At 42.2% G+C, this 26,569-nt stretch overlaps 1 protein-coding gene across 1 annotated transcript in view; it reads left to right on the top strand.

The window, feature by feature from the left end:
- The window catches only part of LOC126412368 (fructose-1,6-bisphosphatase 1), an 81,965-nt gene that overhangs the window by 30,156 nt on the left and 25,240 nt on the right, over positions 1 to 26,569 (top strand). Inside the window, exons 2-3 of the mRNA XM_050081935.1 lie at positions 23,899 to 24,043; positions 25,899 to 26,005. Of these exons, the coding sequence (XP_049937892.1) occupies positions 23,899 to 24,043; positions 25,899 to 26,005 (252 nt within the window). The remainder of the gene's footprint in view (positions 1 to 23,898; positions 24,044 to 25,898; positions 26,006 to 26,569) is intronic.

Below are 26,569 nucleotides of genomic sequence, written 5' to 3'. Positions count from 1 at the left end.
ATTGCATCTTTCAACACGATCCAGCACCTGTTCATAATGCACGGTCTGTGGCGGAGTGGTTACACGACAGTAACATCCCGGTAATGGACTGGCCTGCACAGAGTCCTAACCTGGATCCTACAGAACACCTTTGGGATGTTTTGGAACGCCGACTTCGTGCCAGGCCTCACCGACCGACATCGATAATTCTCCTCAGTGCAGCCCTCCACGAAGTACGGGCTGCCATTCCCCAAGAAACCTTCCAGAACTTGACTGAACGTATGCCTGCGAGAGCAGAAGCTGTCATCAAGGCTAAGGGTGGGCAAGCACCGTATCGAATTCCAACATTACCGATGGGGGCCACCACTAACTTGTAAGTCATTTTCAGCCAGGTGTCCGGATACTTTTGATCACATAGTGTAAGAGGTCTGCTCAAGAAATTCAGGAACTTTGTCCACAAAATTTTTCTTCGCTTACCTTTTACCTGTTGTGCATGGTCTCCTTCGAAATAGTCTCCTCCACAGTTGATACACCGCTCCCAACGACGTTTCGACTTCCGGCTGCTGTCTTCAACGACGGGTGTTCATCAGAGACAGGGATATCGTCAGTAGTGTAGCACGGAAGTGTGGCAGGACCGCTTTGATTCTTTATATACATAAATGACCTGACGGACAGGCTGAGCGGCAGTTTATAGCTGTTTGCTGATGACGCTGTGAAGTACAGGGAGGTGTCGAAGTTAATTTAGTGTAGGATACAAACTGACTTAGATAAAGTTTTTAGTTGGTGTGATGAATAGCAGCTTGCACTACATGTAGAGAAATGTAAGTTAGTGCGTATGAATGGGAAAAACAATCCTGTAACGTTGGAATACAACACTGATAAGTTGCACTCAAACAATGGAAAATCCAGGATGGAATGTAACAATATTATGAGAAGGAAAGTTGCTACTCACCTTATAGCGAAGATGCTACGTCGCAGACAGGCACAACAGGCTGCTGCTCGCAGTATGGTTTCAGTTGCCTGAAACTGCAGTCGTGTGTGTGAGTTGCGTTTGCATGAGTGTGTGTGTGTGTGTGTGTGTGTGTGTGTGTGTGTGTGTGTGTGTGTGTCTATTGTTGGAAAGGCCAATGGCCGAAAGCTTTATTTGTGAGAATCTTTTTGTTGTGCCTATCTGCGACTCAGAATCTCCACTATATGGTGAGTAGGAACTTTCCTTCTCATAATACTGGTAATCTGAAGCTTGACACAGACAATTCAATTAAACACCTAGGCGTAACGTTGCAGATGAAATGGAATGAGCACTTCAGGTTGGCAGTAGGGACGGCGAATGTTCGACTTCGTTTTATTTGGAGATTTTTAGAAAAGTGTAGCTCTTCCATAAAGGAGACGGCGTATAGAACGCTAGTGCGACCCATTTTTGAGTATTGTTTGAATGTTTGGGGTCCCCGCAACTTCTGGTTAAAGAAATACATCGAAGCAATTCTGAGGCGTGCTGCCTAGATTTGTTACCAGTAGGTTCGATCAAGTATTACGGAGATGCTTTGTGAACTCAAACTGGAAACTCTGGAGGGGAGACGATGCTCTTTCCGCAGGACACTATTGCACAAATTTCAGAACTGGTTTTTGAAGCCGACTGCTGGACTATTCTACTGCCGCCAACGTACATTTCGCGTAAGGAACACTAAGATAAGATGCGAGACGTTAGGGCCCCTACGGAGCGTCTTAGATCGTCGTTTTTCCCTCGCTCTGTTTCCGAGTGGATCATGAGAGGAAATGACTAGTATAAGGTACCCTCCACCATGCACCGGACGGTGGTTTTACGGAGAATGTAGATATAGATATTCCTACGCTCGCATTTTGTTCATCAGGCATCAGTGCAGAACTATGTCGAAGCCGCTGATCCCTCTGGTGACTGTAGATGTAAGGGCATTAGACCGTGGGGTAACTCTTATTTCTGGTTCTAACGCTTCTTCTCCTAATGGAGGAGACACCATCGGAGGCTATAAACACTCAGGCAGTAGTTTGAAGCTCAGCAAGCCAAACTGTTAATACAAGTCTACGCAAGCCTCTTTAACAGCCTACCGCAGGAAAATTACTTTGCTCAGCGATAGGCCTACAAATACCGGCCGTGAAACCTGCATTGTATGACCGATCCGCTGGAGACCTAAATCGGCATGGCTGAACACAAGTTTCGAAAACCGTTACTCCGGACAGCGAGTATCCATCATCGCACGTCACACGCTGACGTTAACCGATGTACACTGGGGAACTGGGAGATAATTCACCAGTGTGGTCCTCCCTCAGGCAAAGTTCAGTGTTATCTGCAGGTTGGGTGAGCGCCAGCTTCTTGTCGTCAGTTCTCTGCTCCGGGGATTTTCTACCAGCGTTACACGTCACTCAATTTAAAATTGTTGCAAGAAAAGTCCATACAGTCGCATCAATATCCCAGAATTAACTAGTTCATGTATATGTTAACAGTTGCTTGAGTAACTGTTTACGAAACCTGTCAAGAGAATGCAGCCGAAAGCAATCAGAAATTTCGGTGCGCAGGGAGAATCGCTTTAACTAAACTACGAATATATATACTATAGATCGATACGTACCTTAACGTGATTTGCAGATTTAGGTAGGTATGTGGGCCAACATTATCTAAAGTCTTATTCGTAGTTAGTGCCTAGGGACTTCCACTAAGTGTACCTTTCTCGTTGCAAGCCGAGTCCACGCAGAATAGAAAAGTTATTTATGAATCGGACCTCTGGTCAACTTATTTTCGTTGCCACCGCGGTACAGCTTGTCCTATTCACAGGTGTTTTGCCATCGATGAAGCACTTGCATTTGCATCAGCAACTCTAGCGCAATGCTAGATGATACGTCCTACGAAAGACAGTTTAAGCGATCACACTGCAGTTTACAGGTTCATAAAAGCACTTAGATAATAAGTAGCTCGTGTTTATTGGCAATTATCTTAGGTTTATCAACGTTCACATACCGTACAACATTTGCACGTCGCGAAATACTTCCTTGCATTCATGAAAACACGCATTACTTTACTGGGAACACGGCTGGCAAAGATGAAAGTCTCGCAAATTGCCAGAATTATTTTCCTTGGAACCAGCTGTAGATAAAATAACAAATCTTTGGACTTGCATCCACAGAGTCACACGCATTTTGTACTCTAGAAATGAGGGACAGAAGCTGAATAATATTTACGATAATTTTATGACGACAGTTTTGTGAGAACATGAAAAATTGTTCTTCGAGTGCCATAATCTCCCAGAATTTTGCCAACCTTTGTGGAAAAACTTGTTATCAGCAGTCGCGTGTCAGTACTTTCGAAGGTGAATTACTGTCCAAGATTCAGCAATCACCAGACTTTCTTCTGCCTCATCTAGATCTCTTCCCATTTTTTCTTTGATGAGGAACTGCACGAAACTGTACGTCTCGCTTCGAAAAAGTTGCTACTTTTCTCCGTCTACTAGCGATAAACACTTTCACTTTTTTGTACCAGGATGTTGTACTTCGTCACGCAATCTGCTCGCCTGAATTTACATATTCGGTGGCACATCCACGTTATAAACACAAGTCACCCGACTCATAGATGAAGTATCTCTCTCTCTCTCTCTCTCTCTCTCTCTCTCTCTACACACACACACACACACACACACACACCATAAAAAAGTCGCTGAAATTGTTCTGGAAAGCGTAACAACTTGAAAAAGAAATGATGTACTGTCCATGGAGTTTAAGTAATTGAATCACTAAATTTGTATTGTTTTTAGTGTATTACTTAAACGATAAAAATTATAAGAACACAAGCTAAGAGTGCCAACCTCAAGTGTTAAGGTGCTTAAAAAGTATCTGTTCAGCATAGAAAGATGACTATGTTCGATTATTATCGCTCTTGCACACAGATCACATTGTGTAGTGACTCTTGAGCAGCAGATTCCTTCAGCTCTTCAGCACCTCCCTTAGAGCTCCTGCCTTTCTACATGTGGCTTTCATTTGCTTTCGCAAATGATCACCCTACCTAAAAGAACAGCCATTTCATTTCTATGAGCAGCTAGATATGCAAATGTGTTGGGGATAGAGAGGCGGAACGATCGATCTGCCCAGAGCTAGCAGATGTCCCACGGAAAAAATGGTATTTTGAACGGTTCCAGGGACTTAAGAGGTAAACTGAGGGTAGCGGAAATCAAATTCTTTTAAGCCTGTGACCGCTTCATGTAATAGTTAGTACACTACTGGCCATTAAAACTGCTACACCAAGAAGAAATGCAGACGATAAACGGGTATTCATTGGACAAATATATTATACTAGAACTGACATGTGATTACATTTTCACGCAATTTGGGTGCATAGGTCCTGAGAAATCAGTACCCAGAACAACCACCTCTGGCCGTAATAACGGCCTTGATACTCCTGGGCACTGAGTCAAACAGAGCTTGGATGGCGTGTACAGGTACAGCTGTCCATGCAGCTTCAACACGATACCACAACTCATCAAGAGTAGTGACTGGCGTATTGTGATGAGCCAGTTGCTCGGCCACCAGCGACCAGACGTTTCCAGTTGGTGAGAGATCTGGAGAATGTGCTGGCCAGGGCAGCGGTCGAACATTTTTTGTATCCAGAAAGGCCCGTACAGGACCTGCAACATGCGGTCGTGGATTATCCTGCTGAAATGTAGAGTTTCACAGGGATCGAATGAAGGGTAGAGCCACGAGTCGTAACACATCTGAAATGTGACGTCCACTGTTCAAAGTGCCGTCAATGGTAACAAGAGGTGACCGAGACGTGTAATCAATGGCCCCCCATACCATCATGCCGGGTGATACCCAGTATGGCGATGACGAATAGACGCTTCCAATGTGCGTTCACCGCGATGTCGCCAAACACAGATGCGACCATCATGATGCTGTAAGCAGAACCTGGATTCATCCGAAAAAATGACGTTTTGCCATTCGTGCACCCAGGTTCGTCGCCGAGTACACCATCACAGGCGCTCCTGTCTGTGATGCAGCGTCAAGGGTAACCGCAGCCATGGTCTTCGAGCTGATAGTCCACGCTGCTGCAAACGTCGTCGAACTGTTCGTGCAGATGTTTGTTGTCTTGCAAACGTCCCCATCTGTTGACTCAGAGATCGAGACGTGGCTGCACGATCCGTTACAGCCATGCGGATAAGATGCCTGTTATCTCGACTGCTAGTGATACGAGGCCGTTGGGATCCAGCTCGGCGTTTCTGAACCGACCAATTCCATATTCTACTAACAGTCATTGGATCTCGACCAATGCGAGAAGCAATGTCACGATACGATAAACCGCAGTCGTGATAGGCTACAATCCGACCTTTATCAAAGTCGGAAACGTGATGGTACGCATTGCTCCTCCTTACACGAGGCATCACAACAACGTTTCACCAGGCAACACCGGTCAACTGCTGTTTGTCTATCAGAAATCGGTTGGAACCTTTCCTCATGTCAGCACGTTGTAGGTGTCGCCACTGGCGCAAAACCTTGTGTGAATGCTCTGAAAAGCTAATCATTTGCATATCACAGCATCTTCTTCCTGTCGGTTAAATTTCGCGTCTGTAGCACGTCATCTTCGTGGTGTAGCAATTTTAATGGCCAGTAGTGTACATATGAAATTTTGGTAGTGTTATTTACCTCTTGACGTGGCCGGCCGGAGTGGCCGTGCAGTTCTAGGCGCTACAGTCTGGAGCTGAGCGACCGCTACGATCGCAGGTTCGAATCCTGCCTCGGGCATGGATGTGTGTGATGTCCTTAGGACAGTTAGGTTTAATTAGTTATAAGTTCTAGGCGACTGATGTCCTCAGAAGTTAAGTCGCATAGTGTTCAGACCCATTTGAACCAATCTCTTGAAGTGGTGATAGATCTAGAAGGATTTTACTGAACTTGACTCCGATCACACAAGCCCATACTGAACTAATCCAAAGAAGTAAAATAAATGGAGGAACAATCCTTATGATGAGCCCAATCTCCCCCCCCCCCCCTCCCCCCGTGCACACACACACACAAAAAGATAAAAGAAAAACATGCACCACGAAGGAATTATCAGAATGGGACGGAAATTGGTAGATGTGATGTACGTGTACAGACAAAACAATTATTACAATTTCAGAAAAAATGGACGATTTATTCAAAAGAAAGAGCTTCATAAATTGAGCAAGTCAGTAAAGCATTGGTCTGCCTCTGGCCTCATTCGAGCTGTTTTGCTCTTTTTCGGCTTGGCATTGATTGATAGAGTTGTTGGATGTCCCTCTGAGGTATATTGTGCCAAATTTTGTCCAGTTGGCACGTTGGATCATCATTCTCAATTGGGGAGATATCCGGCGACTTTGCGGGCCAAGGTAGGGTTTGGCAAGTCTGGAGACAAGCGATAGATAGTCTTGCTGTGTATGGCGGGCATTATCTGGCTGAAATGTAAGGCCATACTGGGTTGCCATGAAGGGCAACAAAATGGGATGTAGAATATCGTAAACGTATCAATTTGCTGTAAAGGTGCCAAGGATGACAACCATAGGGGTCCTGCTATGTAATGAACCAGACCATCACTCCTGGTTGGTGGGCCATATAATGGGTGACAAGTAGATTGGTATCCCACCACAGTCCGGGGCATCTCCATACGCATGTTTGCTGGTCACCAGTGCCTGGAACCTCAGTAACTGGAGCAGAGTTGTCTTCGGTGGTAAGCAGGCTTTGAACTGAACTCCAATGGCCAGAGAAGATGTGTCTGGAGGTGTGCTGGGCAGCTGTGAGGAGCCAACCCGACTGTCACCCATCACATCATTTCATAGCAGGACCCTTTGGTTGTAATTCACAGCACCCTTACAGCACAGCAGTACGTGGACGATATTGTACGCACCATTTTGTTGCCTTTCATGGCAAGCCATCCTGGGCTTGCATTTCAGCAAGATAACACTCACCTGCACTCGGTGACAGTTTCTACTGCTTGTCTTCGTGCTTTCCAAACACTTCCTAGGTCAGCAAGGTCACCGGGTCTCACCCCAGTTGAGAATGCTAGGAGCACTGTAGGTAGGGTCCTCCAACCAGCTCAGGATTTCGACAATGTAACACACCAAGTAGACAGAATTTGGCATGATGTCTCTCAGGAGGACATCCAGCAACTCTGTCAGTCAATGCCAAGCCAAATAATTGCTTGCATAAGGCTCAGAGGTGAACCGATGCATTATTGACTAGCTCGATTTGTGAAGCTATTTTTCTTGGATAAATCATTGAATTCTTTCTGAATCTCTAATCAATTTTTTGTCTTTGCATATATGTCATATGTACATCTGTCCCATTTGGATAATACCTTCATGACACATCCTTTTCTTTTCTCTCTCTCTTTTTTTCTGTTTCCTGCACCTTCCCTTGAGAGGATAATGGAGAGAAATGCTTGAACGACACTGGACACAGGGTGTGGCACAACTTCATGTTTTCAGATGAGTCCCAGTTCTGCTTACAGTGTCATGAGGGATATATCTGTGTGTGGAGACTCTGAGTAAAACTTGTAATGTTGGAAAAATTCATTTGTGATTGTCATACAGATCTAGTACCTGGAGTTGTGTGGGTACAATGTGCCACTAGGTACACAACATGATAACCACTAGTTCACATAGCCAGTAATCTGGAAAGCAGGTGTTACACTTATGGTGTGCTGAGGCCACAAGCTGTACCCTATCTTCAATGTCTGCTTGACATTATCTTTCAACAAGGTAATGTAAGACTGCCTGTTGCTCGTGCTGCTCTGCCCTACTACCTCTGTACAGGGGGTGTTTGAATGTTGCCCTGGCCAGCAGATTCTCCAGATCTCTACAGGACATCATTGCAGAACTGCAGTACAGATAATTGCGTGCATGGTGAGTTCCTCGAATGCTCACACTTGACATGAAACTGAGGAGTTTGGACATCTGTCAACAATTCCTTTTGTGTTTTGAGCATGAGATTCATGGGTTCCTGAGCAACATGATGGTAGGTAATGAAAGCTGAGTTCACCATTCTGACCCCTAAAATAAGTGAGCTTCAATGGAGTTTCACCACAATGGATCAGCAATGCCAAAATAGCTCAAGACTATGCCATAAGCAGGCAAAGTCATGCTCTCAGTGTTCTGGAATGTTCAAGATGTGGTGCATTTGGAATTCATGTTTAAAAGCACCACCATAAACTCTGTGGGGTACTGTGAGACCCTCAGAAAACTGAAAGTATGAATTCAAAGCATTCGCCCCACATGGAGCACCATCTCCTTGAGCATGACAATGACAGACCACACACGAGCACTGTGACATCTGTCATTAATTTGACACCTTAGGTAGAGTGTTATTGGTCATCTTCTATATAGTATGAGCTGGCCCCCATATGATTTTCATCTGTTTCCAAAATTTAAAGAACACCTTCAAGGACTTTACTTTGATAGTGACAAATTGGTGCAAGCAGAGGGGAGGTTGTGGCTCCGTGAACAAAGTCAGACATTCTACAAGTGACGGTGTCAACAAACTGGTTTCTCCTTGGGAGAAATGTGTTCATCATCAGGGTGACTATGCTAAGGAATAAATATGGAGACACAAAGAATAAAAATGTAGAATGTTAATAACCTATGTTTTATTTAAAAGGCTTTAAGACTTTTTACATAAAAATTTCAGATGCTTTACTTTCCAGCATACTCTCATAATTATATAAGAATGTAATTTAGGATTATTGACTCAAGAAAGACATCATTGATAATCATGTTAATAACATGAAAATATCTACTTGGCATATGTTAATGAAATATACAACTACTGAGTGGAGAGCTACCACTCCTTTGCCATACAATTAATGATCCGTGTCACTCACAAAACCTAATACTTGGGTTAGCAAATTCAGATATCACTTGCTGGGGACACTGTAACTATAGTACTCAGTATGCAGATGAAACAGCCACAGGCCAAGCAAAATTTGATTCATTATTACTGGTTTCACTCATCAAATGCCAGCATCATCTGATAATCATTACCTTAGTGAATGGGCATCCACAGAAATCTTTCCAAACAGGGGAAAAATTCAAAACTTGCCAATTTTGATGTAACTTAATCAGTGAGAGTGAAAACATCACACCCAAGGAACTAAAAGTAGCAATACATACACAAAACTTAACTACATGGTTAACTACATAGTATTTTAAGATTTGTATTTTGGTAACACAACAATAAGGATATTTCAATAGTATAAGTAAGGTATATATTTGTACATTATTAATAGTAATATGGACGTCATTTTCTTAGTACAGTGATCACTTACCAAATCCTCATGTGATTAAATACAGGGTATCCAATGACTTATGAAATAAATCTAGCAACAATTTACAAAAATAGTTATTCATAGTCCCATAATGTTAGGTTAAAATGGGAAACTAAAAGTATGAAATAGAAAATAAAAGTCAGAGTGATAAAGAAGACTCCACTGGACACCAACAAAAATGCCACACTTATATCTCTGAAGGATTATTCAGCTTTGATAACATCTATGAGGTCTGTCTAAAAAGTATCCAACCTTTGATTTCCCGTGCAAAATAGAGGCAATAGCGCAGTGTCACTGTACACAATAATGGAAGAGACCTTTATGAGCATATGTGAATTTTGTCCCCGCCTTGCAGCATGTCAGTTGCTGCCTGTTGGTCACTGAGTGAGGTGCTACACAACATGTTCATCGGATTACTGATTCTTCCAAGATGACTGAACGTGTTGAGCAAAGATACAGCATCAAATTTTGTCAAAAGCTTGGTGATTCTCAAAGCAAAACAATTTGTAAGATTCAGCAGGTGTTTGGAGAAGATGCAATGGGTGTAACACAAATTAAGGAGTGGTTCAACCAATTCAAAAATGGCCACACATCAGCGGAGAGTGACCAGCATTCTGGCAGTCGCCAAACTGCTTGAAGTGCAGCTGCTGTTGAGAGGGTACAAAATTTGGTGATGGCAGATCATCGTTTGACTGTGCAGGAGATTGCCCTAGAGGTTGGACTGAGTAAAGATTCTGCATATGCAATTTTGCGTGACGATTTGAACATGCACCGAGTCGCTGTGAAATTCTTGCCAAAGTTGTCGCCGGAACAAAAGGACCTCCGTTTTGATGTTGCACAGGACCTTCTGGACACCACCAACACTAATCCTGGGTTTCTGAACACCGTGATAACTGGATATGAGTCATGAGTGTACTGGTACGACCCAGACACAAATAGACAATTGTCGCAATGGAAGCATCCCGAGTCTGCAAGGCCGAAGAAAGTGCAGCAGGTGTGAAGCAAAATCAAGGTGATTCTGACAGTGTTCTTTGATGTCTGTGGAATTGTGCATCACAAATATGCACCAGAAGGACAACAGTGACAAAGGAGTACTATTAAGATGTTCTCCAGTGACTCCGCGATGCAGTTCAGCACAAAAGACGAGACATGTGGACGGCGAAAAACTGGCAACTGAATCATGACAATGCCCTCGCACATTCATCCCACTTGATCCAAAATTTCTTGGCCAAACATGGAATTACAGCCATTTTTCAAACTCCCTACTCTCCAGATATGGCTCCTTGCAGTTTCTGGTTGTTTCGAAAATTGAAGACGCCATTGAAAGGATCCCATTTTGGGAGAAGAGAAGAGATAATGCAGAACATGATGACGGAGCTGAACACCATTCCTAAAGAAGACTTCTGGATGTGTTTCCAGCAGTGGAAGGATTTGTGGGCTAAGTATGTGCAAGAACAAGGGGGCCTACTTTGAATGGGATTAGGGTCGCAACCACATCTGGTACTCGAAATATTTTTTTTTTTCTGGCCAAAGGTCAGATACTTTTTAGACAGGCCTCATATAACACTTCATTTGCTTATAAAACTTCACATCTATTCACTTCAATTTTGTTGTTGCCTTACTTCTGATGAGTTCTATTTTTTAGTGTCAACTGGCATAACTGAAGTTAAACAGAACTGCTAGTAGAATTAATTTTTATCAGCCTGGGACTGCACCTAGTTAATGCTCATCTCTCTCCACTTTCATGTTATTGTGCAACATGTCAACTGGAATGCAGAATTCGTACCTCTGTGAATTCATGTGGCGCAGTGTTGTACTCATGAATTTTGAGAAGATCCAAATCCTGGAGAGCAGTGTTTTGTTTTTACTTCAAATTTCTCGTTTTCCCCTTCTCTTCTTGTGTAGAAAGTGATATTTTCCATTTTTGTCTGGTGTGTTTGGAATTAAGTACAGGTACAGACATTGACAATATAGCATGGCTGTGTTCTTCAAGTGTACTAAAGTAGTACTGTTGTGTGTGTGTGGGGGGGGGGCATATGACTTTCACATATGTTTATGTGTTGGGGAATCAATGATGGAATCCCTGTGCCAGGGTGTTGCACCAGCTCCTTTTTCCAGACCCAAATGAGGAATTGGCCAAAAAAGACCGAAAAAAATTTTTTGGCACATTTCTTTAAAAGTGAATTTGCAGTTCAGTGGCGAAACTGAAACTGCAATCATGGCAAGGAATTGGCATAATTTCTCATGAATACAGTGGCAGTTAAGAAAACCAAAGTTACATGGCAGCTGATAAACCTGAAGAATTTCTTGTCACAATCCACAATGTTAAATCTACAGTTTAAGGCAGTTGCAGACAATGATTGCTACAAATTTGACAGAATTCTATAGTGAAGGAAAACGCTGTACCCAGATTCTAGAAAAATGTAAATGCCCTCTCATGCTCTCTCACACACATGTGTGTGTTCTGCTAGAAAAATGTTCGGGGCTTAATAGTACCATCAGAATCACAGTCAAATCAGGAATGTTAGTGTGAATCAGAAATGAATGTGTGCAGCCCTACATGACTGTTAACATCTTGCTAGACAGCATACCTCTGATAACGCTGTAGAAGAAAGGGAGATATTTAGTCATGCAGAGTGTTGAAAAAAAAAAAAAAAAAAATCTTGGATCATGTTCATGGTAACCCAAACGAGTGGGCTTAAGTGATGCTATGAACAACAGTGCCAAAACCACCACCTGTCTGAAATCTAACACTACATACACTGTAAGTTAAACGCATCATTGAGCAATGTGTGCACTCAAATTTTTGTGGTTCAGATTAACATGTCCATTGCATGCAGTCCCCTTCACACTGTTCACCTGGAAGCTGGTTTAAATGTCTCTGCTTCACTGACAGCAGCATTTCCAGGTCTGAAACCAATTGTCACTGACAAAGGTGTTACACTCACATCTGGTCCCTGTTTGTTAGGATCTTTTTTATGATTGCTGTTGTCATGCCAAATTACATGGCTGGGAGTGGTACACTATTCCTTGTAGAGAGGTTGGACAATCCGTGTCGATACACAAAAAAATCAGGCACTGTCATGCACATTTAGTGACAGACATGTCCCAATGCAATAGTTACTTTCTGCCATTCAGTCACGGCAACCCATCTTACTGCGCTGATTCCATACATCTGACTGGTACATACAAACCACTTCATTGCCGTGACTTACATCAGTGGTGGAGAGGGTCACGTGACTGCCTGGAACCAATTCTGCACTGCCTGCAGTATTCCAAAATGACCAGTGTTTAAGTCTTGTTTGAAGATGGATGACCAGCTTCTTTTGAGTCAAGTTCATCTTTGTGATGTTTTAAAATTATCTTCTTGATAGTAGCAATTTGGACCTCAAGTGGATTCTTATCAACACCTTCTTTGTTGCAGAGCATAAACACATTTCTTAGAGCAAGTTCCGAAAGTTGTAAAAGTAGTGTGCTGAGGTACTTCTCCCACTTTTCTGAGCTGCTGCATTGTTTTACTAACTGCTGGTCTGCTTTATCGCCTCCATCCACTGTGTTATCTTATGGTATTAACTTTGACAACTCTCCACCATGTGCTTACATTATTCTATAAATAGAATGGCTGTTATGAAACTTCTTAGCTGATTACAAGTTTGCAGTATGAGGATTCGAACACAGAACCTTAGTTTTTGCTGCTGCTGAAGTTTGAAAAATAGGAGAGATGTAAGGTGGAAGTAAGGTTCTGAGAGTTGTTCTCGGCTAGCTCAATTGGCAAGAACATTTGTGTGTCTAGATCTGCATACATAATCTGCCAGCCATAGTGCGGTGCATGGTAGAATGTAACCTGTACCACTACTAGTCATTTACTTTCCTGTTCCACTTGCAAATAGTGCAAGGGGGAAACATCCATCTGTATGCCTCTGTATGAGCCCCAATTTCCCTTATCTTATCTTCATCATCCTTATGTGAAATGTACAATAGCGGCAATAGACTCATTCTGCAGTAGCTTCAATGCTGATTCTCTAAATTTTCTTGAAAAGAATGCAGCACCTTCCCTCCAGGGATTGTCATTTGAGTTCCCAAAGCATCTCTGTAATACTTGCAGGTTGTTCAAACCTACTGATAACAAATCTAGCAGCCTTCCTCTGAATTGTTTCAATCACACCTTATGCAGATGCTAAACACTCAACCAATACTCAAGAATGGGTCATACAAGTATCCTAAGTGTGGTCTCATTTACAGATGAACCACACTTTCCTAAAATTTTCCCAATATGCTGAAGTCAACTATTTGCCTTCCCTACTACAATCCTTATATTCTCATGCAATTTCATATTGCTTTGCAATAATGTGCCTGGATATTTAATCAATGTAACCCTGTCAAGCAGTACACTACTAAAGCCAAATTCAAAGATTATAGGTTTGTTTTTCTTACTTATCTACATTACCTTACACTTTGGTATGTTGATAGATACACAAACAAACACAAACACACACACAAAATTCAAGCTTTCGCAACCCATGATTGCTTCATCAGGAAAGAGGGAAGGAGAGGGAAAGACGTAAGGATGTGGGTTTTAAGGGAGAGGGTAAGGAGTCATTCCAATCCCGGGAGCGGAAATACTTACCTTAGGGGGAAAAAAGGACAGGTATACACTCGCACACACACACATGGGATATTACGCTTGCATACACTCCCTATATGGCATCATATTCTGGGGAAATTCTCCTCATAGCATAACCACATTCCGGAAACAAAGAAAGATTGTGAGGATAATGAAAAGTGTTACCAACCGAAAACCATGCAAACCATTCTTTAAAGAACTGGGGATTCTACCCCTACCATGTATCTATATACTAGAAGTTGTAATGTTCCTAAAAAAGCATGCTAAAAAATGGAAATGTATTTATTCAAAATAAATCTGTACATGAACACCATACAAGGGCAAATAGTGACATACGCAGACATCATTGTTATACCACACTGTGCAAGAAAGGTGTATATCACTCAGGTTCACATTTGTTTAATAAGCTGCCAAGTAACCTAAAGGCCATAAACAAAATCCATAGCTTTAAAAAAATCTGTAACTTCATATCTCTTGGAAAACTGTTTTTACTCAGTAACACAGTATCTTGAAAAATAAGTTAATTTCGGTTGTAACAATATAAAAATGTAATGTAACAATACAGCAATGTAACAATTTATAATTGTAATGTATACAATCAATGTAACAGTATATTAATGTAATGTCATTTTATCCAACATCTAAGGTATGGTATATGTACCTCAAAGATTCAGTACGTAAATAAATAAATAAAAAAACCTACTCTTCATTGTTGAGTACACTGAACATGCAGACATTCTGGGTTTTCTGTAGTCACAACAAATACAACAAAATAGTTGGTGCCAAGAGAGAAATGTTGAAATGAATGCTGTCACTTAGTTCAACAGGCAGTTGGTACCATGGAACAATAACACATGGGTTTAAATTTTTTAAGGGTTCTTGCTAAGTTGGAAGAGGAGGCTGGAGATTTTTACATTTCCACTAACTTTTAAAATGTGAGATAACTTGTGACTTTAACTAAACAAGTTAAATTGACTGCCAACTATCCTGGATAAGAGATTACATGTGTACACCACACTACTCAAAAACTGGAAGTGAACTGATGCTTCGTTGTAGTGCAAAGACAATGATGGACAGTTGGTGCAAGATACTGATGATTCTGATTGTAGGAACTAAGTACCAGGGAGTGAAGTGTCAACTAGCAAGTAATTTTAATCAGACTGCAAGTAGAGTCCTTAGTATTATTTGAGAATGGTAGTCTACATATTAACCATCAAGTCTTGCCCTCTTTCTTGTATGGCCATTATCAACAACAGAAGCAACATAGGGTGGGTTTTCTATTGATGCTGATGAGTCCATGGATAGAAATAACCAACATTTACAATCAAACACTCTTTCTTCATGCACAATCACACGAAAATATAGTGCAGCATATGAAAACAAATGAAATCTCAATGTTTTCCAAAGCTCACTGCATCAAAGAAGAGCAATCTTCATTCCAGAGTCCTGTTATAGCCACGGGTGATTGACGAGCAGTGTACGGCAGAGAAGCGAGATGCAAAGCCATCAGCTGGGGAAGACACTGGAGGTATCATTAACAATGAACAGACAGGACAGATGAACAAATAGGGAATGACAAATGCTATAACTGACCAGGATACAACACGAGGCAATCAAGCAAGAACTGAGGTGATAAACACGGTGAGACAACACAACACAGGAACACTCCAAACACCAACAGTATGTATCTCGACACACAGAACTGGAATGCAGTACGGCCAAGATGCACACGCGAACTACGGTGAGTACCAGACTGCCAGGGTAAAGCCATGCAGCTACCTAAATACATGACCATGGGAAACGTGATTGGCCGTGGACTTCACGAGGTATTGGAGAGTGGCACATTCGCACGGCGAGGCTTGCAGCACAGGTGTGTGCTGGAGCACAGAGTCCCCTAGTGGGTATCCAGGTCCATATCCTCTGTCGTGCATTCAATTTCTGCACTTTCCAACACCACAGAGTCATTGACAATTGATGGTCACACCAGAGTCCCCCCACTTGGGAGTGTGAGGAACTGGGCAGGAAAATGGGCATTGTCAAATACAGGGGTGTTATAGGCTGTGCAATGGGTGTTGGTTAATTGTGCAAGGTAGAATGGCTACCCAGGCCATAACTGATCTGAATGGAGGATATGGGTGGACCATTTCTCATGGATTTTGGGAGATCCATACCGGGTGGACTAGAGAAGGTATAGTCCACCATCCAATAAGGAGGGCAGACTGGTCGACTTGCATGTGTGAACTGGACCAGCACAGGAGGTGGCAGTGTCAGGGGAATGGTAAAGAGGGGGACACGTACCTTGAGCATCCCGTTGGTGCTGAGTGTCACTGTTACTCCAGCCACATCTACCTCATCTGGAGTGGGGACTGTGCACAGGATAATTACATGTGAAGTTGGTGTGGCCTCATGGAAAGTGCCCTCACAAGAATGACAAAGAGTGATCCACCTTGGAGCTGTAAGGAAACCTCATTGCACAGGAATCTAAAAGTGTTTGACAAAAAAGCAAATCTCGTCAATGGTAGTCATAGGGGGTGCTATGGGAGAAAGGGGGGGGGGATGTTGTAGCTCTGGAGAAACATGAGAGCACATTGAGGGAACAGCAGGTAACAGAACTTGAGATGATTCAATGTCACCATCAGTGTGTGGATGAATATGAGGCGTGCACCGTCACATGCAGAGTCTGAGTGAGGATAGGAAGGAGGATCATCACATGACAGCAATGAGCAAGTGATGGGCGTAGGCTCAACGCATACAAGATCTGGTCGGTGCACAGACAGAGGGGTGGTATGTGTTGGTTCAGGATCCATTATGGGACAGTGGAGAAGTCGACTCAAGAGGCTGTGGGATGGGTTCCTTAATCATCCGAGCTGGTTTAACCTATGAATGTCAAACTCTGACACCTGCCATTGATGAGGATGTTCATAGTATTATCCCTGCATGCCAATACCTGATGCAGGCCAGAGTAAGGCAGCTGTAGTGCCTGTTTTACAGTGTCATCCAGACAAGTGCACCTAGACCTAATCGGGCCATTAGCCATTGTCTGATGGTTTCAGATATATCTTGTCTATCATTGACTTTGTTACATGATGGGTAGAGGTGATCTGTCTTGTGGACATAATGGCAGATTTGATAACATGAGCATTTGTATCTTCCTGGATAGCTAAATTAAGGTGCCCTACTACCATCACCACCAACCAGCGTAGGCAGTTTGAATCACTGTTATTTAACAAACTCTGCATGCTCTGTGGTGTGAATAAATTTTGGTTTACAGCATAACACCTTCAGAGCAACGGGCTCATCAAGTGTTGGAACAGGACCCTGAAAGCAGCTCTCGTGTGCCATTGTGATGGGTGGTTCGACGCCCTTCCCTGGGTCACGTTAGGAACCCATATGGCTTGTAAGGCAGACCTCCAATTGTCACCTGCTGAGGTCCTGTATGGTGAGACATTAGTCCTCCCAGCTGATTTTATCGACGATGCTGCAACCGTCGACCTATCAGACTTCCCCACTGTTGTCGATCATCTTCGACTGCATATAGCTGCTATCCATATACCTCCTCCACAACTGCGTACCAACCCCCAGTTTTCATGGATTTGGCTCTCGACTTATGCGAGTTTATTATGTTACAGGATGACACAGTTAAACTAGCACTACTGCCACTTTACTCTGGCCTGCATTGGGTATTGGTATACATGGCTAATACTTTGGATATCAACGACCAGCATCAGATGTTTTCACTTCAGTAGGTTAAACCAGTTTGGATGATTGAAGAATCCATCCCACAACCTCTAGAGTCAGATTCTCCAGCATCGCAGGATGGCTCAGAACCTGCACGTAGCACCCCTCTGCCTGTGCACCAACAGGACCCTGCATGCATTGAGCCTATGCCTGTCAGTCGCTCAGAGGTTGCATGTGATGATCTCCCTCTCTTTCCTCACTCACACTTTGTATATGATGATCTGCTCCCTCAGGTTCAACCACACACTGCATGTGACATTAAATCATCGCAAGTGATGTCACCTGCTGTTCCCCCAGAGTGTTCTAGTGTTTCGCACGAGCTACAATATTCCACCCCCCTCCCTTCTCCTTCAGCACCCCCTGTGATTACCTCTGATGAGATTTGATTTTCTACCAACACTTCTGGGTATCTCCGCAACAAACTTTCCTTACAGTTCCAAGGTGGATCACTCTTCATCCTTCGTGTGAGGGGAGCTTTGCACGAGGCCACACCCATTTCACATGTGACCATCCTGTGCACAGACCCCGTTCCAGATGAGGTGGATATAGCTGGAATAACAGCAACACTCAGAACCAATGGCATGTTCAAAATACGCATCCTCTCTTCGCTGCTCCCGCGACACCGACACCTCCTGTGCTGCACCATTCACATGCGCAGGACAATCAGTCCACCTGCCTTACTGCATGGCAGACTATGCCTCCTCTAGTCTACTCTGCATGAACCTTCCCGACTACAAAAAATAGTCCACCCGTGCCTTCCATTCAGACGAGACGAGCCACGACATGGGTGGTCATACTACCTTGCATGATCAACCAGCACCCGTCAAGCAGCCTACAACACCCCTGTGTTCAACAATGGCCACTTCCTTTCTCCAGTGCTTTGCACTTCCCAGGGGGAGAAGAGGGAGGGGGGAAGAAGGGAGGACTTTGTGGTGACCATCGAATGTCAATGACTCAGAAATGAGGGGTGCTCTATCTTTGGATGCAGTGCGCTTTGGAAAACGTTGAGACTTTGTTTGTTTTCACATGCTGCGCTATATTTTTGTGTGATCATATGTGAATAAAGAATGTTTTATTATAAATGTTGGTTATTTCTGTCTGGGATCTCACTGGCCTTGATAGAAAACCTGCATTTGTTGTGTGTTCATATCACAACAGGGTCATCAATGCGAGTTTTCTGTCAATGCTGATGAGTTCTCGGATGAAAATAACCAACATTTACAATCAAACACTCTTTATTCATGCATGGTTACACAAAAATATAGCACATCATGTGAAAATGAATAAAGTCTCAACATTTTACCTAGCTCACTGCATCCGAAGAAAGAGCACTCCTCGTTCCAGAGTCATTGGCAATCAATGATCACCACAACGGTATACTCTACGTACACTTACCAAAGTTAACATTCCACGGATACATGTCTGTAGTGTCAGATACAAAAGTCATAAAAAGAGCATAGAGTTGAAATGCTTTTAGCAAGTAACAAGTCACATGTGAAATGTAGTAAGTAAGAATGTTAGCACTTCCTGAAATCCTTGCATAGATTCCACAAAGAAACCAAAGATCTACCTTTAAAAGGAATTGTTTTAATAAATCCATCAAGATCTATACTTTGAAAGCCACTGAATGGTGTATAGTCTTACATGCTTATCTTATCATTTCATCCATGGATGCTATTCACAAATGATGTGCCCTAGTCACTTAAATCTTATGAAAGTGTTATTTGGTCAGTATAATACATAATAAAGTATGATATCTTCTTGGACTTATCTATGACAATATATTCTTGATGTTTTAAAAGATAATGTCTGTGTACAGTGTGACTTTTTTGGGCCTTTTTCCTTTAGTCAGTCTCTTTAGAACTAGATGAGCAGCAATATTCAGTTAAATGAAGTAACAAAAATTCGTCCATCTAATCTCCATAATGACAGTACAGCAACACTATGAAGGTATATTATGACCTCAGGCCAATCACAAGAGAGTTATGATGACACCTCAGAGCTCGAGTTATATCTTGGTGTATCGGGACAGGTTGGTGTTAGTGGGAAGTATCCAGATACCCCGGACGGTGTAACACTGTGCCAAGATGTGCTGGCCGTGCACCAAGGCATGTTAAGCCACAGGGTGATCCTCATTACCAACAAACACTGTCTGCCTGTGTCCGTTCATGCGAATGGACAGTTTGTTGCTGGTCATTCCCACATAGAAAGCTTCACAGTGTAGGCAGGTCAGTTGGTAAATCATGTGGGTGCTTTCACACGTGGCTCTTCCTTAGATTGTGTACACCTTGTGGGTTACAGGACTGGAGTAGGTGGTGGTGGGAGGGTGCATGGGACAGGTTTTACACTGGGGGCGGTTACAAGGGTAGGAGCCAGAGGGTACGGAAGGTGGTTTGGGGATTTCATAGGGATGAACTAAGAGGTTACGAAGGTTAGGTGGACGGCGGAAAGACACTCTTGGTGGAGTGGGGAGGATTTCATGAAGGATGGATCTCATTTCAGGGCAGGATTTGAGGAAGTTGTATCCCTGCTGGAGAGCCACATTCAGAGTCTGATCCAGTCCCGGAAAGTATCCTGTCACAAGTGGGCCACTTTTGTGGTTCTTCTGTGGGAGGTTCTGGGTTTGAGAGGATGAGGAAGTGGCTCTGGTTATTTGCTTCTGTACCAGGTCGGGAGGGTAGTTGCGGGATGCGAAAGCTGTTTTCAGGCTGTTGGTGTAATGGTTCAGGGATTTTGGACTGGAGCAGATTCGTTTGCCACGAAGACCTAGGCTGTAGGGAAGGGACCGTTTGATGTGGAATGGGTGGCAGCTGTCATAATGGAGGTACTGTTGCTTGTTGGTGGGTTTGATGTGGACGGACGTGTGAAGCTGGCCATTGGACAGATGGAGGTCAACGTCAAGGAAAGTGGCATGGGATTTGAAGTAGGACCAGGTGAATCTGATGGAACCAAAGGAGTTGAGGTTGGAGAGGAAATTCTGGAGTTCTTCTTCACTGTGAGTCCAGATCATGAAGATGACACCTTCGTAACCTCTTAGTTCATCCCTGTGAAATCCCCAAACCACCTTCCCTACCCTCTGGCTCCTACCCTTGTAACCACCCCCGGTGTAAAACCTGTCCCATGCACCCTCCCACCACCACCTACTCCAGTCCTGTAACCCACAAGGTGTACACGATCAAAGGCAGAGCCATGCGTGAAAGCACCCATGTGATTTACCAACTGACCTGCCTACACTGTGAAGCTTTCTATGTGGGAATGACCAGCAACAAACTGTCCATTTGCATGAATGGACACAGGCAGACAGTGTTTGTTGGTAATGAGGATCACCCCGTGGCTAAACATGCCTTGGTGCACGGCCAGCACATCTTGGCACAGTGTTACACCGTCCAGGTTATCTGGATACTTCCCACTAACACCAACCTGTCAGAACTCCTGAGATGAGAACTTGCCCTTCAGTATATCCTCTCCTCTCATTATCCGCCAGGCCTCAACCTCCACTAATTTCAAGTTGCCGCCGCTCATACCTCACCTGTCTTTCAACAACATCTTTGCCTCTGTACTTCTGCCTCGACTGACATCTCTGCCCAAACTCTTTGCCTTGACAAATGTCTGCTTGTGTCTGTGTATGTGCGGATGGATATGTGTGTGTGTGCGAGTGTATACCTGTCCTTTTTGTCCCCCCAAGGCAAGTCTTTCCGCTCCCGGGATTGGAATGACTCCTTACCCTCTCCCTTAAAACCCACATCCTTTCGTTTTTCCCTCTCCTTCCCTCTTTCCTGATGAAGCAACCGCTGGTTGTGAAAGCTTGAATTTTGTGCGTATGTTTGTGTTTGTTTGTGTGTCTATCGACCTGCCAGCACTTTCATTTGGTAAGTCACATCATCTTTGTTTTTAAATATATATATTGTTCTCTATACAATACTCAATGATGGCTGACTTCTCCAGATCCCTTTGCTTTATGTGACACATATGCTCAGCAAAAGGCTCATTCACAGGTGCTCAAAGACCTATGATATCTTTTAACAGAGTGTAATAAACCCCATATTTCTGGAGCATGCATCTTATTTTCTGGTCATGACCACAATACAGTATGGAAGAAATGTTGCATCACTTGGAAGATTCTTTCAGGTGTCATTGATGAAGGATGCTTTATAATACTGGATGATGACCAGTAAAGTAAGATGCATGCTACTGTAACTGAATAAGTACTTACTTTAGAATTATCTAGCTAGGATATCACGGAAAAGGGCCATAGAAATAAAATTAGAAAAACAAAGTCAGGACTTTTTGCTCAGTTCTGGTATTTTATTCATTATAATAGGAAATCAATCAGAAAATAGTGAAGAGGTACATGTGTCATCAAGTAAAACAGAAGTGATTTCTGGCACTCCCCAAGGTAGTGTTATAGGCCCTTTGCTGTTCCTTATCTATATAAATGATTTGGGAGACAATCTGAGCAGCCATCTTCGGTTGTTTGCAGATGACGCTGTTGTTTATTGACTAATAATGTTTTCATCAGAAGATCAAAACAAACTGCAAAATGATTTAGAAAAGATATCTGAATGGTGCAAAAAGTGACAGTTGACCCTAAATAACAAAAAGTGAGAGGTCATCCACATGAGTGCTAAAAGGAACTCGTTAAACTTTGGTTACATGATAAATCAGTCTAATCTAAAAGCCATAAATTCAACTAAATACCTAGATATTACAATTATGAACAACTTAAATTGGAAGGAACACATAGAAAATGTTGTGGGGAAGGCTAACCAAAGACTGTTTTTTATTGGCAGGACACTTAGAAAATGTAACAGACCTACTAAGGAGTTGCATACAGTACACTTGTCCATCCTCTTTTAGAATACTGCTGTGCGGTGTGGGATCCTTACCAGGTAGGACTGGTGGAGTACATCGAAAAAGTTCAAAGAAAGGCAGCATGTTTTTTATTATCACAAAATATGGGAGAGAGTGTCACAGAAATGATACAGGATTTAGGCTGGACATCATTAAAAGAAAGGCGTGTTTAGTTGCGACGGAATCTTCTCACGAAATTCCAGTCACCAACTTTCTCTTCCGAATGTGAAAATATTTTGTTGACACCGACCTACATAGGGAGGAACGATCACCATGATAAAATAAGGGAAATCAGAGCTCATAGGGAAAGATATAGGTGTTCATGCTTTCCGCGTGCTATATGAGATTGGAATAATGGAGAATTGTGAAGGTGGTTCGATGAACCCTCTGCCAGGCACTTAAATGTGATTTGCAGAGTATGCATGTAAATGAAGATGTAGATAGAAGCCTCATGAGAGGACAGAAGGTACAAAACAAAATCCTGAAGTAGACTTCTTCTCTTGCTTCTAAGCAGTCACATAATGCCTGACACACACACACACACACACACACACACACACACACACACACACACACACTCACGCAAACGCACCTCATATACACGATTGCAGTCTCAGGCAATGGAAATCACACTTTTCAGTTTCAGGCAAAGACTGCAGTCGTGTGTGTGTGAGAGTTGATTTGGGCGTGCGTGTGTGTGTGTGTGTGTGTGTGTGTGTGTGTGTGTGTGTGTGTGTGTGTGTGTGTGTGTGTGCGTGTGTGAGTGTCTGTCATGTATTGTTGATGGAGGCCTTAATGGCCAAAACCTTTAATTGTGAGAGTCTTTTTGTTGTGCCTATCTGTGACTCAGCATCTCCACTGTATTGTAAAGGTCAGTATCATTCCTTCAAACAACACAGAGAAAGCTACGTCTCATCTTTTTTTTTTTTTTTTTAATGAAGGCTCTTTTTGTGCCCACAGTTCTAAATGGAAAATGAAATATGAAGGCTCTTGCTTGTGAAATGTGAAAACTGGTGTAGCTAATTCACTGGATGGAGTCATACCAAAGTCAGTGACGATAAATTTATGACCTTGGAGCTGAATGATAAACATTATCCCTCGCACTTCTAGAGAATTAAGAAAGATACAATGACAGCTGTGCTCTAAATGTTTACCAAAAGTTTTCTTATTAGTGCTTCCAGACACACGGATCAGTGCATAGGGCCACATTCACCATTTTCTGGGAAGCAATTTTCTTTATGACATTTGTGGTTGGAGGTATCAACTATCCGTTCCTTCACTATATATTCAGAATCTGAGCTTGTAATGAATGGATCATCTCAGCTAAACTGATACTCTTCTCGTGCTCAATATCAAATGTTAAATTCTGTCTCCTTTCTTATAGCTTTTGATTCCTTATTTCTGTTTGTAGGTATGGTATAGCTGGAACAACAAATGTCCAGGGTGAAGATGTGAAGAAACTTGATGTGTTATCCAATGAGCTGTTTATTAATATGTTAAGATCCTCATTCACAACATGTCTGCTTGTAAGTGAGGAAAATGAAAATGTAATTGAGGTAAGTATTTCCAACATGTCAGTTTTATAAAGCTGAATAGTAATCCTGTGTGAAATAAGAGTTGATCTGCCCCTTCCATTATCTGCTTCCTGATCTATAACTTGCTAGTAGATACATGGAGCACAATATAATTGGTGGATTCCACATTTTGTCATAGAAATACTGATGTGAGCATAAACAAAATGAATATACACCATCTAGAGATGTTATTTGAAGTAGAAAGAAGTTGTGTAAACTGGAAAACAAGAATCTGGTGGTTTTAAAAATTGTAAAAAGCTAAGCTAACAACACAATTAAATCAAAGCTACTTCCACAAACAGAGGATGAAATGACACAGTTGTCAGAAATTTTTATCTCTCAGACTTTTTGTGATCTAACATTAAGAAAGCGTACTAAGTAGAACTGTGGTAAAGACATCATGGTATGATTCCAGTCAGGAGGTTTGTAAATTCCCATTCCAGCTAATTTGCTTTTCCTAATTCATTTCAGTTGAATGCCAGGACACCTCATATAATAAAGGTCATGGACAGTTATCTCCTCCATCCTTCTTAAACTGAGCTATTGATCCAACTCAGTGCCAATGGGACCTTGAATTCTACCTTCGTTGCTTATATCAAGCTAAGTGAGGAACACTGAAACTATAATATGATTTCTGTTAGTTAATAGCCAATGTTGCTAGGTGACATGGAGAATTATAATGTGTCCGGCACCATCTGCAAACTTTTTCCTTAGGGCTTGACTCCCCAGTTCTGAATTGATAAACTGAAGCACTTAAAGTCCCTGAATGCTTCATTTTCAGCAAATGTTAGCAAACAAATAATGTTGGTCAAGCACTGCAGCAGCCATCAGAAAATGTTAAATTGTGCTATCACTTTCTTCATTGAGAAATTAAGCAGTTCATAGTTCCCCATTGGCATTATCTAAAACACTTCAGAAAAGTGACTTCTAGTTTTGAAAATGCATGGTATTAATTTAGTCCATTCCCTCCATGTAATTAATATTTTTGTGAGTGTGTCTGTATTTGACAAGGAATCTAATACTAGCAGAAACAGACTACTCAAGAAGATCACACAATAAATTATTCATGAATTTTTGAGAATTATTAGGTAATGATGGGTCAAGCAAGGCAAAGCACAGACAGACTTGTTTTATGTGAAGAAATAACTTATATACAACAAAATTTTGTAGAAATTATATAATTATTTTTGCACAAGATGTACCAACTAAATTTTTCATCAACAAGAGGACTGGAGGGCTGTAGAAGATTTGTTATTTTGTTCAATATGTTCCCAACCTTGGACACAGCACATCAGCAACTGTTGTTATTGATTTGATTATATAGTTGTGTATGTGTGTATTTGTGTTTGATTTCCTGACAGTAGTTCCCTGTAGTACATACAAAGCACATAGACAAGAGTCACAAGAGTTCTTAACACATTCAAAGTTTGTCAACAGTTGAAACTTTTAGCAGTATAAGAGTTCTTTCCTAAGTTTATATATGCTACTTCAATCACTAACAATATTATGCGAACAATTGTAGCTACTCTCCATTTAGCAAAGATGCTGAATGGAAAGTAGGCACAACAAAAACTCTGCCCATCAAGTAAGCTTTTGACAGAAAGGTCCTTCATCAGAATTCCAGTTAAAGCTTACTTGTTTGATAGTCTTTTTGTTGTGCCCGTCTGTGACTCAGCATGTTCACAATATGGTGAGTAACACCTACCCTTTTCACAATATTGTCATTATTCCATTCTAGATTTTCCATTGTTTGCTATTTTGTTTATTGTTATTTATATACTTAGGTAATAAGTAATTTTGTTGATGAATTATTTGTATGAATGTGGTGAATTTGTAGGTGGAAACTGACAAACAAGGAAAGTATGTGGTGTGCTTTGACCCTCTTGACGGTTCCTCCAATATTGACTGCCTTGTTTCAATTGGTTCAATCTTTGCTATCTACAGGTATGTACAGAAATGTTTACTACAAGATCTAGTAACTAAATTCATCTCTGACAAGAAGATCAGTACGTGTAATTATTTGTAAAATGATATCAATATAATAGAAGGAAACATTTCACGTGGGAAAAATTATATATAAAAACAAAGATGAGGTGACTTACCGAACGAAAGCGCTGGCAGGTCGATAGACACACAAACAAACACAAACATACACACAAAATTCAAGCTTTCGCAACAAACTGTTGCCTCATCAGGAAAGAGGGAAGGAGAGGGGAAGACGAAAGGAAGTGGGTTTTAAGGGAGAGGGTAAGGAGTCATTCCAATCCCAGGAGCGGAAAGACTTACCTTAGGGGGAAAAAAGGACAGGTATACACTCGGACACACACACATATCCATCCACACATACAGACACAAGCAGACATATTTAAGGTCCTTAAATATGTCTGCTTGTGTCTGTATGTGTGGATGGATATGTGCGTGTGTGCGAGTGTATACCTGTCCTTAAATATGTCTGCTTGTGTCTGTATGTGTGGATGGATATGTGCGTGTGTGCGAGTGTATACCTGT

Source organism: Schistocerca serialis, chromosome 7 (assembly GCF_023864345.2).
Source record: "Schistocerca serialis cubense isolate TAMUIC-IGC-003099 chromosome 7, iqSchSeri2.2, whole genome shotgun sequence".
In the NCBI taxonomy this organism is placed as follows: Eukaryota; Metazoa; Arthropoda; class Insecta; order Orthoptera; family Acrididae; genus Schistocerca; species Schistocerca serialis.
Note: the sequence above shows the minus strand (reverse complement) of the source record. Positions and strands in the feature narration are given on the sequence as shown.